The sequence below is a fragment of the Ambystoma mexicanum genome, chromosome 6q (assembly GCF_040938575.1).
Source record: "Ambystoma mexicanum isolate Mex_15411 chromosome 6q, UKY_AmexF1_1, whole genome shotgun sequence".
Lineage (NCBI taxonomy): Eukaryota > Metazoa > Chordata > Amphibia > Caudata > Ambystomatidae > Ambystoma > Ambystoma mexicanum.
In genome coordinates this window covers 218251146-218269185 of record NC_090937.1, presented here as the reverse complement: position 1 = coordinate 218269185, position 18040 = coordinate 218251146, and the positions used below count along the sequence as shown (strand labels likewise).

Here is an 18040-nt window from a genome sequence, read left to right as displayed (position 1 = left end):
TCTCTGCTCTTTAGTCCATCCTCCTTCTCTGTTCTCTTGGCCTCAGCCTCTTGCCTTCACGTTGTACCTTAAGCTATGATTTTCAGATTCATAACTTCTGCTTTCCTGCACTCCCCCGATTTCACACAAGTATTATTGCTTCTTTCTGTTCAATGTTCCCCTCGATACAGGCAAATATATTTATTCTCCAAGACAGATTTTTTAAGTATGGGGCACATCTTTGGCCATGTGAAGTATTTTACAGCTACCGACATTTTCTATGTGAAAAGCCCCCTTCTCTTAACATTGACAAAATCAAAAATTAGTCACATAACCTTTGTCTCTACACGTTCAATTGAACATGTCCGACCTATGTAGGGTCTATCAAATCTGTTATTTCCATTTGTGTGGGGCAGGGGGTGAGGGAGAAGCTCAAAGGGAAAAATAACCAAATGTGATCTCTGCCTGGGCACAAATGGGTTCCTCTATGATGTGTATACAAAAGTGTGCATATGTGTGAATGAGTGCACAAATGGTCAGACAGGGGAACATGGCCTCACATGTGTGGGAACATCCCATATTCACAAACTGGATGTGATCGCAACTACGAGAAGAAAATGTGTGTTGTGTTCCCTGTTCCTCCGGGAAGCAGATGCAGAGCAATGCACAATGCACAGGAGGACCATTCCTGACCCTTCTGAGCATTGCCACATCTCGAGGCCTCAGCAACACGAGTTGCTGCCGTCCAGAAAAGTGGAAATATAAATCTTTGTTTCATTTGATATTCAGCATGGCAGGCTGCTGACGACATTACATGCCTTCTAATCTTGTCATGCTGCTCTGCCCTATTGGCATGGGAGCACTGGGGCCTGCTGTGCATACAGCCTTGTACTCACACGCATGCTAGGATATGAACTATTAGACGCATGCTGCCCTACTCCCAAAGTTGTAAAGTTGAAAACGTCCCAGATTTTTAGAGTTGGAATTTGAATAGTAAATTACCCACACCTAGAATATTTAGACGGAAACAACTTCTTTTCTCTATCGTTTTTAATATACCTTTCTTAGAGCATTGTATAAATTGACCCTAGAATGGGTCTGGTGTGCAGAGGAGGATGCATTCTGCCAATGTCTGTGCTGTCTTTTTTTTTCTCAACTACTCTCGAGCAGGCACACTTAGGCGTCATTGCTTCAATACATAACAAGAAAAAAAAAACACCAAGTAATAAATATTGATGTGGCAATGCATCCACATATTTGTATTCGCCGATCCTTATTAAGGCTGAGTTTGAACATTAACAATTAGGTGCCTGGCTCGTGTGCTATAGCTACACCCCCTTTTTTAAACTCTCCCTTTTTTTTAATTTGCTGGTAAAAGGAACAGTCTGTTTTTCTCAGCAGCTAGAGTGCTGCGAAAAGCTGAAGAGGGACGGAAGCAATGGACACTGCTGGGAACGTAAGGACTCTTAAATATTTAAAATAGCAATAACGGAGACATTTTGTGTAATAATTCAATAATCATGCAGTAGGTTGTAATGAGAATGCACTTCCTAACGTAGATAGTTTCACGTAGGGATGGTCCACTGCTGGGAAACGCATGGTTGCTTTACCTCAATGGGAATTCCCTTGTGACATGGGTTTCTGGACCACGGGTTGCTGTACTTGATTTATGGTTGTTTCACCTCAATAGGAATTCCCTTGTGACACGGGTTTCTGGACTTGATTTATGGTTGTTTCACCTCAATAGGAATTCCCTTGTGACACGGGTTTCTGGACTTGATTTATGGTTGTTTCACCTCAATAGGAATTCCCTTGTGACACGGGTTGCTGTACTTGATTTATGGTTGTTTCACCTCAATAGGAATTCCCTTGTGACACGGGTTTCTGGACTTGATTTATGGTTGTTTCACCTCAATAGGAATTCCCTTGTGACACGGGTTGCTGTACTTGATTTATGGTTGTTTCACCTCAATAGGAATTCCCTTGTGACACGGGTTTCTGGACTTGATTTATGGTTGTTTCACCTCAATAGGAATTCCCTTGTGACACGGGTTGCTGTACTTGATTTATGGTTGTTTCACCTCAATAGGAATTCCCTTGTGACACGGGTTGGTGTACTTGATTTATGATTGTTGCGCATCAATGGGAATTACATTGCGACTTGGGTTGCTGTACTTGATTTAAGGTCGTTGTTCCTGAATGAAAATTCCCCTTGTGACATGGCTTGCTGTACATGATTTATGATTGTTGTGCCTCAATGAGGTGATACTAACCGAGGTGGCAGGCCGACCCTGTCGGTAATGACCCACTGCCCAAGGTAAGGGGCGAGCGTAGCGAGGGTCCCTTAACGAGGGCGGTTGGTGTTGTTACCGACAGGGTCGGCCTGCCGCCAACATTAATATCGCCATTAGCCCCCACGTGGATTCCCTACACGGGTGCTAATGGTGTTTCTAAGAAAATAGGAAGAGACTTACTTTTATGTTGCAGATCGGCTCTGGCAGTCCTCTCACGGAAGTACATTTTCCATGTTGATGACTGTGACATCATCAACATGGACAATAAACTTCCTGAAGAGCAGCACTGCTGGAGCCGAGACGCACCACATAGGTACGTTTTATTTTTATTATCCTTTTGGAAAAAAGGACACCATTAGCACCTGTGTAGGGAAAGTACACATTGCTAAACTGTGAAGGGGGATCAGAATGCGGGTATTCCTTGGTGAATACAGCCCACGTTCCAAGCTTTCTTATTGGTGGATGGCGCCTCCCACGGTGCAAATGAGAATTCCCTTGTGACATGGGTTGCTTTACCTGGGTTGCTGCACTTGATTTATGGTTGCTGCACCTCAATGATAATTGCCTTGTTACATGGGTTGCTGTACTTGATTTATGGTTGCTGTATCTCAAGGGGAATTCACATGTAACATGGGTTGCTGCACTTGATTTATGGTTGCTGCACCTCAATGATAATTGCCTTGGGACATGGGTTGCTGTACTTGATTCCTAGAAAGTTATTACTAATGTTGTGAAACTCACGTCATAATTTTATTGACTATAATTGTGTTGGAGTGAGGGTGATTTTAGACCTACTGAAGTGCGTTTGGTTCATTTTTTTTAATCTCAACAAGTTTTCACAAGTCATTCGAAAATATGTTATTTGTTGTATTGTATATGTGGAGCACATTTTTCCAGTTTTCATTTTTGTATTTAAGGTTCTTCAAAACTAAAAAATACTGATTAAAAACTCAGTAATGCAATGTAGCTATATATATCAAAGTCAAAGGTTGTGTGTGGGTTTGTGGGTGTGGGCAAAGCGTTCTTCCTTATACAATGCCACACAGTTTCTCCAATCTGCACCACATTTTTCACAGTTACCTATTAGGACCCTCCAGATAATACTGACTACATGACATGTGGACACCCCACCCCTTTAGGTGAATTTCAGCAAAAGTCGAAATGTGTTTGTGAGTTTGTGGCTTGGAGAAGTGTTGTTCCTTATACAATTCCACACCATTTCACCAATCTCAACCAAATGTTGTATAGTTAGCTGTTAGTATCCTCCAGACATTATTGGCCACATGACATTTGCCTAAGCCCCCCCTGTTCCCCGGATTTCAGCACAAGTCAACATAGGTTTGTGGTTTGTGGCTTTGCGAAGCGTTGTTCCTTATACAATTCCACACCTTTTCACCAATCTGCACCAAATATTGCATAATTGCCTGTTAGTACACTCCGGACATTACTAGCTACATGACATTTGGACACACCACCACTTTCCAGGAATTTCAGCAGCTTCACACCTGAGATGTTGCCTGAAATCAGGCAAACATCAATGTGGTCGTAGATGGACCGATCCAGACACAATAAATAAAACTCACGTTTCAAGTCCCTAGGTTGCACGGTTTCTGAGATATTTGCACTGCAACGTACTGCACCACGCCAGGGTGAGGCAACAGGTGGGGAGAAAGCACCGAAGTTCCCAGTATGCATAAGCACACCAACGCATGCTTCGCTCCGACGTCTGCTCCGGGATATGTCAGCCAGCCACGTGCACCCATTATCAGTGCAGTTTACTTCAGGGTGCAAAGTACACCCATTGATAAGCGAGATCGGAACATCGACCTACAGGATCAGTGCTATCACGTCTGTCTACAGAACCCATTCGCAGAACGCGTACTTCTGCTAGTATATTATAAATTTAAACATTTCTGAAATCATGCAGGTTTCAAAGCAGTAAATTGAACATGCAGCCCTCAAATCTACTCCTTTGCAAACCCATTCCTCAAATAGAGAGGTTTCTTTACAAATGATAGTTTTGAAGCAATGAAATCTAAAGAAACAAATGACTGTGATCATTCATTGCGTTATTAGAGAGGCTTTCAGGGTGATATTGAAGCGTGATAATCTCTGTCACCTTCTTAGCTGGGAAAGAGTCCAGATCAGAGGATTTGGCGTGGCTGTTGCTTTTATTTGTGTTCGCTTTGGAAACACACACAATTAAACTGACTGACTCAGGTTCAGGTCTGGTTACTAAAATGTCCACCTGAACGCAGCTTTGTGGGGCAATAACTTGGTGCCATGTGGAAGCTTGTGTACAGTTTCTTGGATGGTAAATAAGCTATACATTGATAGAGGACTGAAGTTGCCAGAGCCAGGATCTTTTCACATGATGTACATTATTGACCCAAAAGAGGCAGAAGCGAAGTGAGAAATGACAGTACTGTTCGTTTTAATATTAGAACATCGGCTGTTCCATTCTGCAAAATGAGGCGGGAGTAGGCCTTAATTGCTTTTAGAAGGCCTACTCCTGACTCACAGCAACGTTCCAATTTCCCTACGGTGACATCACTCCTGCTCCCGTGTTGTTGACTGCATGGCTTTGAAGCGCTTTGTGTATAGGCGCTATATAAATAAACTATCATATCATATCCTTTTTTCATCACCCCCGCCCAGATTCTCCTCCCGAGCCGTACTTTTGAATCTTATCAGCTCAGCCATTAACTCTTCTCCTCGACCCTCCCTCCTCATTGTGATTTTGCCCCTCCTTAGACCTCTGTGCCCTCTGTTCCATTGACTCTGGCAGGTGTAGCTTTCCCTCCATGTCCTGTCCCTCTACTAGTTCTCACCAACGCCTCTCGCCTCGCCCTATGCTGCACGGAATCTCCCCGTTGTCTCCCCAGCATCGCTTGCCATACCTCTTCTTTACCCGCCTTGCTCACCTTACACTGTCTTAGTTTCTCTTACTGCCAGCTCGTTGTCTGCTCCTGTGCTCCAGACCCTTCTATGGACATTGGGCAGTCTTTCCCTTTCTCACAACCTCCACGTCCCCACCGCATGAATGTGACATCCCACAGGTCACAATATGTCACTGTTTACAAGGAGCATGGAGGAGTCCTGCTCCCCTGTTTTTGTTTTCCTCTTTCCACTCCCTTGTTTTGTCTCCCTCATATTTTGGGTGACTAGCCAACAACATAATGCTACATGTTTCATTGTCGTCTCTCCTCTATCGCTAAATAATAACATGCATTCCAGCCCACAAAGGCAGGCTGGCACTCCTCATTGGAATATTGGAATGTTGGAATGTTGACGGGCCATTGTGAACAACGGGCCAGCAGCGGGCTTTACCACTGTTACAAAACTTGAGGTTTCTCTCCCAACATTTCACCTCATTGCTCAGTGTCTTTCTAAGCCACCATTCTACCAGGACAATGCTCACGGTAAAGCACCTTCTCCAAGTTTTTTTCTTTTATTTTGACCTGTTTTAGCATGTTTTTGCGATTCAACCAGATTACAATTGCAATACAGTGTGGTGGCCCTCAATCAATACAGGACACTTAGGTGAGGCAAGGGTGTTTATTGGGACACCGTGATGCAGCAGGGTAGGAAAGGATTTGTTCAGGGCTGGGGGTAGTACTCACAGTTAAGTCCTGTTACCCCTGTGCAGTTGACTTCACTGCACAAGAAATATACTGGGTAGTCTTTACATTCCCTGACTGCCAGAGCACCCACGTGGCTTTCCTTCAGGGTCAGACTGGGACAAGAAATAGGCCCGGACACCCCAAAAAAAAGGCCCACCCCTCACCTTCTCTCATCCGTCTCCAACTCCCTCAGGGTCAGCCGCTTCTCGAAGCAACGAGCTGGGGGTAGATCTCTCTCCGCGGCAGGGGCCTCCCTCTGGAACAGCCTTCCTGCCTCCCTGAAACTTGAGGAGAGCCATCTCCGGTTCCGGAAGCACCTCAAAACCTTCCTCTTTGCTTCTGCTTTCTCTCTCCCTCTCCCCTGTTAATTCCTCGCTGAAACTGCACCGCATCTGCAACTGGGCCACTCTCACTGACCTCGGTACTGGGCCCAGCCACTCTCCACTTGCATTGCCTCCCTGGCAACCCCTGCACTGCGCGACTGTCTCTGTATCCCTACACCCCCCCCCCTTCCCAGCACTTGTCTGCACTTACCTTGCACTTGCCACCAGCTGGCCCTTATTTATTTTATTCTACTTACCTTGTACTGCACTTTCCCCCTCCCCTTCCCCATGCACTTTCTCCCTTCCCCCTACCCCTGCACTTGCGCGATCTGAATGACACCTGGCCTAGTAGGATCGTTGTCTGTCTTCCCCTTGTCCCCCCTCCCTGCCTCGTCACGCCTTGAAACACTTGTGTATAGGCGCGTTACAAATGCCATATCATATCATATCATACCTCAAGAAAGTGGCCCACCCCTCGCCTCAAAAAAAGGCCCTCAAACCATCATCCGTGAATCGCGTCAATTCACGACTTTACAGAAAATGCAACTTATGGAGGGTTCATGTGTCTGTTACATTACAACACAACTCATAAAATAGCATAACGTTGCGTACAGTTCTGTGACAGGGTCCACAGATCCAAGGCGCAGGAGTGGCATGAACCAACCAACCCCACTGCGGTTTTGGGACCTGCTGCAAGTCGCTGCTTATACAGGGCTCTGCAACCCCAGCAGGGAACGAGGGTTAGGGTGACGATGGTTGGATAGGAAGGGGGAAATAGGGAAACCGGAATGAGGCTCTGGTAAGTGATAGCGTGTTAGTTAGGGCATGCACGAGTAAGCAGTTAGTAACGCCTTGGGGTTCAAGAACTAAACGGACATGGAGGCCGAATGTCATGAATGGCTCTGCCTTCAAAGTTTTAATACCCCTGTGCCTTCACGTCAGTATTAAAGACCCAATTCCCTGGCCTGCCCAAATCCATCTACCCCACATTTAGCAGACAATGGCTTAATACATTGCTCACTGTTTTTATTTTAGTTTTTGGGGGGGTTTGTCTATCAGGTGCCGCTTTCGCTTTAAGCCCAAACTATTGCATTAGAGTACATATAGGGAGAATGGTAAATGAGGAGGGACACAAAACTTGTAGGTGTTGTTTGGTTATTTGCCCACCCATTGACTGCCCATGGCCATGCTAATCCCCATGGCCATATCCACCCAGTTCCTGCCCCTTCCCTTCCAAAACACCTCTTCAAGGGAATTCTTTGAGCTTGCTTTTTTGAAGCCTTACCATCAAACTTTGCAGTATTTCCTCAGAGCAGCCTTTAAGAGTTAAAGACTTAATTGGAGCTGTAAACCCGGTAATGGTGTAATAGAAAATGTCTTAGACAGGTCTGCCTTCAGCCCCCATGTGTGTCCTTCACTGAAGTCCTGTTAAATAAATATACATCCTTGTCAAAACGCAGCAAAAGTATTCCTCTTCTGATTGTACGAACCATGACACAGACCCACCCAGCCAGCTTCCGACCCAATCTGTATGGGCGGCCTGACAAGCAGTCTACAGTCCAAGTTCCACTTTTGGCAAACGTGTTCTCTCGGTCGCCACAGCAGCCCACTGCCTTTCACCGCTGCCTGCACTGCCAGTCCAGCAGGCTGCGCAAACAAAGACCGCATTCTGAGCAAGTAGCTTCATTGGACACACATCTGCAGCAATAAACAAACCAAGTTCAGCGCCAATCTGAATTCACCCAATTGCCTTAGGCCACGGCACTATGCATAAAGGCAATCTGGCTGGCAGCAAGCAGGCTTCTTATAACATATGCTGTAGGGGACTCTGCCAACAGGCTGAATCGATTTTAAGATAGATATTATTTAATAATTTCAGTACTTTCCTTTAAGCGTTAGAAACCGCCCCCTCAGTGGGACCATTACACACTTTTCCTTTTCTGACAGGAAAAGGGCTTTGATGGTTGTAGTAACTCTACAGGCATACAAACTATCACACACTCCATCTCTTCCCCCATTCCCTTTCAAACCCGGACAAATCTTGCATGTGCCTTTAGCCTTTCTCCCCTTTTGCCTTCCCCTCCTCTGCTGCCCTTTTCCATTCTCTCGCAGAGACAGGTATGGACACCCTGGGCTCTGTGCCACTCTCCAGACAATCCTCTGTGTGGTTAGAGCACACTGTGGCAATTGACTAATACAACAAAAGACTCAAAATAATATATATTACACGGCACGCGGTAGCGGCTGTCTAGTTATGGTTAAGTTTCTAAACTCATAGGAAGAGCACTTTTTCGGCAGCTTCTAACTTTGCTACCCCTGGAGGAATCCTCACCAAACTTTGCAATAAAAGTATAGGGCCGGCTCTGAATTTCTTTGCCAAGTTGGGTTAGGTTTCGTGCAGGGGAGGCAAAGTTATAGGGGGGTCCCAAAACATTATTTTTTCCATAGACTGAATGGGGAAAAACTTTGTGCACGGTTACAGGCCAAACGGCTGGAAGGATTTTCACCAAATTTGTGGCAGGAGCAGGGGCTTGGGTCAGAAAGCATGTCTTTGTGTGTTTGGTCGAAATCTGACCGGTACTTTTGTTGCAAAGAACTGAAATGTATGTCCCTAAATATTTGTGATATCTGGGTCCGTAGACCCATTTTCCTGTTTGCTTCGCGGACCGAACTCTCATTGGCCTGCAGTATGCCGTGATGTCAGGGAACATTGGACAGAGCTAGTGGTTGGCTGCAGGGAAGCGTGCTGTGCCTCAAAGTTTTTGAGGAACACTGCAATGGTGTATCGGAGGATAGTATTGTGCTGTGTGTGGCAAGGCTCTAAGCCATTGTGTGCATGACTGGGCCTCGTGTACGTATCATTGTGCGCACTATAATTAGTCTTATCTGGCTCCGCTCCAGCGTCCCATTTCCCTGTTCGCCACGTGGTCAAAAATGTTATTGCAACGCAGTGTGCAATGACGGGATGTGTGTCAAAAGTGTTCCATGACGGCGGCATGTTGTATCACAGGACAATGCGGCAGCGAAAGGGCCTGAAAACATAGTGTACGGCATCTGGGGATGGGAAGAAGGGATGGAAAGGATGCGGGGGTGAGAAGTGCTTCATGTGATATATCTCATTAGAAGAAGACTGTGATGTGACAGCACTATCCATGCATGCTCTTCCAATGTGCAGATACCTCAACAGGCAACAATCTTGTGTGGTGATTGCAGGCAGCCTTCGTTATGGCATGCCAGCTTCAATGGCAATGTCTTTCTGTGATGAGTGGTGGCAAGCACATTTGCAGAAGGGGAGGGCATTCCACAAGACATGAGGATTTAAATATAGTTGCCCTCATTACAAGTCAGGCGGTGGACCATGGTGCTATCAGCACCATGGTCCATGCCGGATTCCGCCATGGTGGATGGCGGAATTACCGCCCCATTCCAAGGTGAGTGGGGTGGTAATTCCCCATTCCCCATTTGCCCTTCCCCATTCCCATTTTTGCCCCATAGGGCATAATGGGGATGGCGCTAATTACGGCACCGTAAATTACATTGCCGTAATTAGCACCAAGGTCGCTTAGCGCCTTGGACTTTGACGCCTGCAAAAAGCAGGCGAAAAAGCAGGCGTTAAAGTGTGAATCAGGCGTTAAGGGTTAACGGCGCCGACGGCCAGTGTGTACTATGGTATGCTGTATGAGGTAACTCTGTAGCCCCATCGATTCATGGCTTCAGCCCTAGCACAAAAAAGTATGTCCACTGGTTGAAAAGGTATGTCCACTGGTTGAAAGTAGGTGCCACATTGTTGCTTTTTGTGTGTGGTTTGGCTGCAGTGTACACAATGTTGTTTGCATGGGTTTGGTGATTGGTAGAACAACGTATAGTTGTCGGTGTATGGGTGGAGATGTTGCAGTGACCAGTCGTGCAGTGTGTCCACTGGGTGCATATGGAACAGGTCACGGTGCAACTGGTTCTTATATGTGTTTGCGTAGTGTGGATTTGGCAGATTAGTACGTGTTGCATTGCACTATGCACCATTGCTTCTATGCATGTACTAGAGTGTTGGGAGCAGGCCCAATGTTGTGAAGATTGTCTTGTTTGGTTGGCATGCTTATAATGCTTTGTGATTGGAAGTGGGTAGCGGTGCCAAACACAGCAATATGTTTCTGCATTACAGTAAGTGGAACACGTGTCCGTGCCTCCCTGATTTATGGTCCAGCAGTTGGGTGGAAGTGCTGGTGCGTATGTTGCCTTTCTGATTTTTGGCACATGCCTACATGGTTGGCTGTATGGCTCTGTTATGTTATGGTGAGTGTTGCCAAGGCCTAGACTGTTGGATGCATGGCCGAAGGGCATAGGCCGTAGGCCATGCACCCAACAGCTAAGGCCTTCATCACAACGACCACAACATCATGAGACGCAGTTGTCACTCTGCATGCATTTGAAGTTGGTGAGTAGCACACAATGGTTGTGGAGGACATTGTGCACTTGGTAGACCAGAAGACGTGAGCTGTTTTGCGTACATTAGCATATGGTGTTCATCATTGCCCCTGGTGCACAATAGGGATCCAGATGTCACCATTTGCATTTGCTATAGTTAGGCCCTTATAAGACTCTTGCTTGAGAAAGCGTTTGAACACATTGCTCCATGAAAGGAAGTCATCAGCAGCAGAAAGTTGCAATATGGACAATGTACACAGCCACTCACATACCGTTCAGCGCAGGCAACACAACGGCATGGAGCCTTGCATGTAAAGATGTGGCCAGGGTGAAAGTTGGCAGGCGCAATTGCAGATGGTGAGTGCATTACATATGACATGAGGAGAACAAAATGGGTTGTACTAGGGTGTGCTGTGTGTGGTGAGGCCCTAGCAGTCAGTGATGGTACAGCAATGACAGAAGGGGAGTACAATGAAGACCACATGAAACTTGAAACGTACACTGCAGTACGGTGTGTTGAGTGTGCTAAGCCCGTAGCCCCTTCGGTGAATGGGTGGCCACCTTGCACAGCCAAATATGTGCCCTGGGGTGAAGTAGGTTTCACATTGTTGCCTTCGGTATGCGGTTTGTGATCATTGCGTAAAATGTTGCTTTCATGGTTGTGGGGATTTGCGATTCTTACACTGTGTAGTACATGCCTGGACCTGATGGAGTGACGACTTCTCTAGTGTGTCCTGTGGGTGCAGTGGTGAAGAAGTGGATGCTTAGAAGTGGCTAGGGTTGACCTGCATGTACCTGGCCACTTGTTCACCTGCATGACTCTGTTATGTTGTGCTGGGTGTGGCCAAGACCTACACTGTTGGGTGTATGGCAAAAGGCCGTAGGCCAGACACCGAAGAGCCTAGGCCTTTGCCATAGCACACCACCATAACGCAGACATGCATTTTTAAGTATGCATGTCTCCAATGGTAGTGACACTCAAAAAATGGTTCTGCAGGACCTGTAGACGTGGTAGAACAGCACAAGTGACCTGATATACGTCCAGTACCATATTGTGTAGATTATGCTACCAACTTGGACATTAGGGAGGCAGATGGCGCTATTGCCTTTGGCATGAGTTGCCCTTTGCACCACCCATCATCCTATGTTACCTTTGTGGATTGTGGTATGTGGCAAATGTTGTGCTGGGTATGGGTAAGGCATAGACTATTGGGTACATGGCCAAAGGCCGTAGTCTGTTGGCCATGCACCCAAGAGCCTATCCCTTGACGACAGCCAGCACACCATACTGCTGCCATGCAGAGTTGCCTCTGCATCTCTCCGAGGATGGTTATATTTGAATAATGGGTGTGGAGAGCATTTCACACTTGGTGGAACAACCAAAGTGAGGTGCAATGCGTTCACAAGCACCTGGTGAAGGTCATTGCACATGTTGCACATTATGGAGCCATGTGTTAGCATTTCCGTTTGCTATGGGATGCCCTTTACAAGACCCTTGCTTGAGGAAGTGTTTTAATATATTGCGCCATGAAAGGACAACATCAGCATCAGAAAGTTGCAATATGGACAATGCACACAGCCACTCATATACCGTTGAGCACAGGCCACGCAACGTCATGGAGCCATGCATGTAAAGATGTGGCCAGGGTGAAAGATGTCAGGCGCAATTGCAGATGGGGAGTGCATTACACATGACATGAGGAGTTAAACGTGGGGTACACTAGGGTGTGCTGTGTGTGGTGAGGCCCTAGCATTTTGGATGGATGGCTGGAGGCCTTAGAGGAACAGCTATGTGGGTTGCTTGCAACTACTCTTCAGAGTGTTGCGTTTCGTGTGTGGTTTGTGAGTTGTGCATGCATTGTTGATTCCATGGGTGTGCTCATTGTTAGCACATGGTACATTTTCCAGTGCATGGCCGGAGCTTATGGAGGGAACAGTTCTGCAGTGTGTCCACTGAGTGCTGTGGTGAGAAAGTGTCTGTGTACCAGTGAATAGGGTTCACTTGCATAGTGTATATGCTTGGGTAGTGTGCATTGCGTAGATTACTAACTATTGGACTGCACTTTCAGTATTGTATCTTTGCATATGGTGGAGTGCTGGGAGGAAAATAAATATTGCCACCTGCAGTTTGTGATGCTGGGCGCCGCTCTGGGGGAATGTGGATGCTGAAAGCATGGATAGGTTTGGAGAACTGTTACCTGGAGGTACTTTCACATGACACAAAACCTGTACTGTGAGTGTGTAATGGTTCGTCTGCAGTGCTGTACAGAAATCATAGTGTTCGCTGTGGAGGACTTGGATGTGAATGCCACATGCATGTGTAACTATTTAATACTACCTAATTGGGAGTGTTACAAAAAGAATAGTGGAAACGGAAGAAGGAGTGGCTAATCTTTACTGGGGTGTGGCCCTTGCTGTAGCTGGGAAGGCGCACGTGGTACATTCTGCTCTTCTCACTATGGTGCCTTTGCAAATGGAACTGTGGGGATTATCCAATCAGGTGTCGAGGGTGTGCTTCACAGGAAGGGGTAGTGATATATTGCCCGAAACCTCGCTGCAGTGAGGTTGGCAGAGATGTACAGATGCAGAGTGCTTATCGTGGGTGATAGTTTTGTGCAAGATCTGCACAGGTATGCCGTGGAAAGAGGCTTTGATATTAACTTTCAGTTGGAAGGAGTGGAGGCTTCTTGGGGCACAGTGTATGAGTGGGGTTTCGGTGCCATGGTTCTCCTTTGTACATGTGTGGCCTCTGTCAGTACCCTGGATGTTGTGGTCGTGCATTATGGAGCACTAAATTTGGGGTACATGTTGTGCGCACGTTTGCTCCGTCACCTGAAAAAGATGATGACAGCAGTGATGCAGATTTTTCCCATGGCTATGGTGATTTTCTCACCTATACCACCAAGAGGTGCATGGGACCATGCAAGTGTAATTTGACCACAGCCAGAGGTCAGCAGGTGTTTTATAAACAGAAGCATGTGTGACTTTATGTGCACTGCTGGGATGTTCTGCACCGACTATGACAGCATTAACAAGCAAGATTTGCAGTGATTACAAGGAAATGGCATTTTTTTAACCTCCATTGGCAATGCTGTTTTGTTTGCCACTCTGCACGAAGCGTTGCAGAGAATCAGAGAAGTGTTGATGTCCATACAAATGTCAGCAGGAGAAGCAAACAGAAACACATCGAAAGAAATAAAAAATAAAAAAAATTGTATGCAAGCATGTACATAACATAAACAGGACAAAAAATATATTTTTTAAAAACATACCTTTTCTGGGACAGTACTACAGACCCAAACCCCTACCCTGTTTTACATTCAACTCCCACCCCTCCCCCGTCCCTAGGAGAGGAACTCAGCAGATTACGCTGTACTTTCACAAAAACACGTGCCACATCCAGCCATTTTCAGGATGGCAGCCATGGAAACGAAACTGTGGAGCGAAAGACACTACTGTATAAGGTTTGTGGTTCTGGTGTGTACGCAAACACTATGGCAGAAGGTCTCTTTGTACAAAGAAGTGCAGAAGGCTATGATGGAAGTGTGCAAGGTGAAGGGCATGCATCCTGGGTTTATGCATGACCTATATGTTTTTGTTTGAAGTTGGTAACATGCATGCAGTGCTGCTTTTGAGTAAGATTTTTGGAAAAGTGTGAAGTAAGAGGGGTACTGCGGAACACAAAAAAAAAACTTTGCAGTGTAAACATGAAGGGCCAGGTATCCTATTGATATGAATGTATTGTGTGTATGCTAACATATGATGTGTAATTGTATGCTATGGCATTTGTAATGCGTCTATACACACGTTTAGCAAAGCGCAATGACGCAAGGGAGGTGGAACAGAGGGAAGACAAAGACAACAACCCTACTAGGCCAGGTGTGACTTAAATAGCCCAAGTGCATGGGTGGAGGGAGGGGAAGGTAAGGTACATGGGAAGGAGAACAAATGACAATAAGCAAAAATACGGGTTGATTGTGCCAAGTGCACAGATAAGTAAACACATTAGATGGTGGAGGAAGTGTTAGGGGCACAGAAACCAGTCCCCAAGTGCAGGGTGTGGTAGAAAGGCAGGGGAGGGGTTAGCCTGGCAGGGTAAGTGTCATGGGCCCGACATCACAGAGTCACCAGGTAACCAGTGCAGAATCATTTTACACCAGGCAGTCCGCTGAGGTGAGGAGCAGAAACAGCAAACGCTAAAAGAAATGCTTTGAGGTGCTTCTGGAACCGGCAATGGTTCTCCTCATGTTTCAGTGAGGCAGGAGGCAAGGGAGGCTTTTGCAGAGGGAGGCCCAAGGTGAAAAAAAACATCTACCACCAACTGGGTTCTTCCAGAAACAACTAACCCTGAGGGAGTTGGAGGCAGTACAATTTCACCTTTGGTACAAGCCTGTACTACACAGTTATAGTGCTAGCAGTAGCGGAGCAGCCAGACTTATCTCAAGAGTAAGTGAGCAGTACAAATAGTTACACAAAGGACAGCAATTACTATGATTCAGGCAAACAATGACTCAAGGTTTCTAAGTAAAAGATTATATATTTATTTACTCAACAGTTGTATAACATTTCACTATTCTAAGCAAGGTCAAAATCACAATCATAAATACACCACACCACTTCCCTTAAATTCCAGACAAGTTAAGCTCACAAAATGAAGTGGGAGCAAAATGGCACTCCAGCAATTTAAAAGGGAGGGAAAGCCAAAGTTATCAGCAATTAGGCAAAACCAACAGGTCAGTATTCTGAGCAGTTGAACAAGAGAGACTACAGTGAGGAGATCAGCTAGAAAAGGCTTGGGGCCAAAGTCAATAGGTAAAAAGTATTTTGCTCCGACCTTCCTGGCTATCAGGCCCACTGTAGATCTGTACAGCACATTTTCGACCAGAGGAGGGGTTCTGACTTGTAGTTTGGGCGAACTGGTTGGTCCCTCCAGCTCAAGGGAAGGAGTTTCCTGGAGGATCTTCTCTGTCGTCGGATTTGGAGATTCAGACCTGCAGCAGGGCTTCACCGGGTGGTTCAGTCGTTGTAGGGGTCCTCTTCTTCCAGTTCCTCATTGGTTCTTTCGTTCCAGCCGCGACTCTGCTCGTCCAGTCCCAGAGACATGCTTTTTATGCAGTTTTCCCCCATTCATACAGCCTGGCTGTCAATCACACAGCAGGGTGGCTGGCCTGGCAAGTCCAGTCCCCTTAGCCAATCAGACAAGAGTGCGACTTGGGTTACCAAGGGAACCCATGGCAGGGGTCCAAAGATCCCTCCCTCACATCCTGCCTACCTAGACTCTCAGGCGCCTTAAGGAGGGCTTCTGTGCAGAAGCCCGTGAAAAGACAGCGAACAAAGGAGTCATCCCTGGTTTGGCGCACAGAGAAAAACACGAGAAAGACTTTAACAAAAAGAAATGATGACTAAACCCAGCCGGAACCAAAATAAGACATATATGGTCAAGCAAGTTTTATGTTTTAGGCTAATATAATAGCCTAAAACATTACCACGTTATGGAAGATAACCGGGGTAGAAAAGTTAGGATAGATACCACTGCCACCAGCCAAGTCCTAATGTTAAGGGAGCGAAACAAGGCTCCAAGAGGCACAGACAAAAAGGGGTAAGAGTTAACCCTTTCCAATACTCCACGTAAAATGGGGTGTACAGGGTCTGTGGTTTTCAGTGACTATATAAAGTTAATGGCAACTTTACCTGTATCTGGGGGACAGTAGTCAGCCCCAGGAAAATTGAGTCAGTGGGAAGTCTCATGTCATGATCTCTGCTTCCAAAAGGTCAGGGTTTTCCCAACTCCCTTGGAAGCAGATCCATAACCCAGGTTCAGAGTGCCAACCAGTCCCAATTGGGACCTTTTGGACCCAGTCCTGGCGCCAGTGGCACCAGGCTCATAAATATGCCCAGTCCCAGCGCTGGAAGCGCCGGGCTCATAATGCTTGGGTGGACTTACCTGCAGCAGACCATGCTGCTTACTTGCCTGCCAGTTGAGTCTCTGATCCTCTTCTGTTTGGAACTACTTTTCCTGTTGGGTGGGGCAGGAGCCACTCCCTAGATTCAGAACACTGGAACTCTTCTGGAAAGCAGGAACTCTTTTCTTACCTAGGCGTGGCTGTGGAAGGAGACACCTAAGCACTACAGGAGGCTATTTAAACCACACCCGATGGATGAATCTTGCTTTGCGTTATTCTGCATCCTCAGCAGCAGAACGCTCATCGTGTCTTCTGCATCTGATCCTGGGCCTAAGGAAAAAGGCTTACCATTCTGAATCCAGTCTTTAGCAACACCTATAAAGACAAGAAAGAACAGGTTAGCATTACGGTCTTCAGTGACAGCTCTTCACTTACCTGGTCCATCGGCTGTCACCAACGCCTCGTGCTGCATTCCGGCATCTGAAAGACAAAGGCATACCTACTCTTCGTGCTCTCCGGAGGTCTTCACACTGCATTCCGGCATCTGAAAGACAAAAGCTTACCAACTCTTTGCACGCTCCGGAGGCCTTCGGCGCTGCATCCCGCATCTGAAAGACAAAACAAGGTGCGTTTAAAGACATTGGGGAACTTTAATACTCACGTGCCATTACTCCTTTCCACATCTAACCCAGTGGGTATTCCGGCACCCTGCAGCCGCCCCGAACTTGTACCTGCAAAATAAAAAGACAGTTAGAGCGCATCGTGAAGCAGGCAACAAGCGCTTACTTACGTGCTTCCAGGCGCTTCTATTCATCACACGGGCTCCATCTTCAACTCACTTCAGCCCGCCATCGCCGGAACCCTGCAAAACAAGAGACATCATTACTAAAGACTTTAAAGATATTAGAATTACTCGAAACTTACCGTTCGTGCAGTAAACGACGGACAGCAGTCCTCTGAAGTCAAGAGGCCTGCTCCCCTTATCCAGTGAAGAAACTGGTTACAGCACCCTGCCTCGAGGCAGATGGAGAGCACGGCGTTCACTTACCTAAGGTGAGAGCGTTAACCTTTGGGGTTCTACAGGAGAAGAGAAAGGGAAGAAGAGAGAGACATTCAATAACCCAGTTCATTAATCCCACATTTTCTATCTGCAGACATCTTACCCTTCGAGCCAGACATACAGTGCACAGAGGTCCAGCCCAAAGAGCCAGCCGTGTGTTACACATCACCTTTGAAGATACGGTCTACGCCCAGTCAAGACCGGCGCCTCTACGGGAATCAGGTGAGCGTTACATCTCAAGGACAACCCTGTGTCACTGCACTGAAGGTGCTGTGTAACACACACAAAAAGTGGTGCACATGGAGTAGTTGAGGCTTCAGTGCCCAGGATCACACAGAAAGTAGAAATACACATAGCATAACACATGTAAGAGTGGGAAAAATGGTTCACACTCTTACCAGGTGAAAATAATACATCCTAGAAATCCAGCAAAGCT

The 18040-nt window shown here is 46.5% G+C and overlaps 1 protein-coding gene across 1 annotated transcript in view; it reads left to right on the top strand.

Annotated features, from left to right (window-relative positions):
• The first annotated feature begins 1366 nt into the window (after positions 1–1366).
• Positions 1367–18040, top strand: part of LOC138515902 (alcohol dehydrogenase 1-like) — a 495924-nt gene continuing 479250 nt past the window's right edge. Inside the window, exon 1 of the mRNA XM_069630663.1 lies at positions 1367–1435. Coding sequence (XP_069486764.1) covers positions 1418–1435 — 18 coding nt within the window. The 5' untranslated portion in view covers positions 1367–1417. The remainder of the gene's footprint in view (positions 1436–18040) is intronic.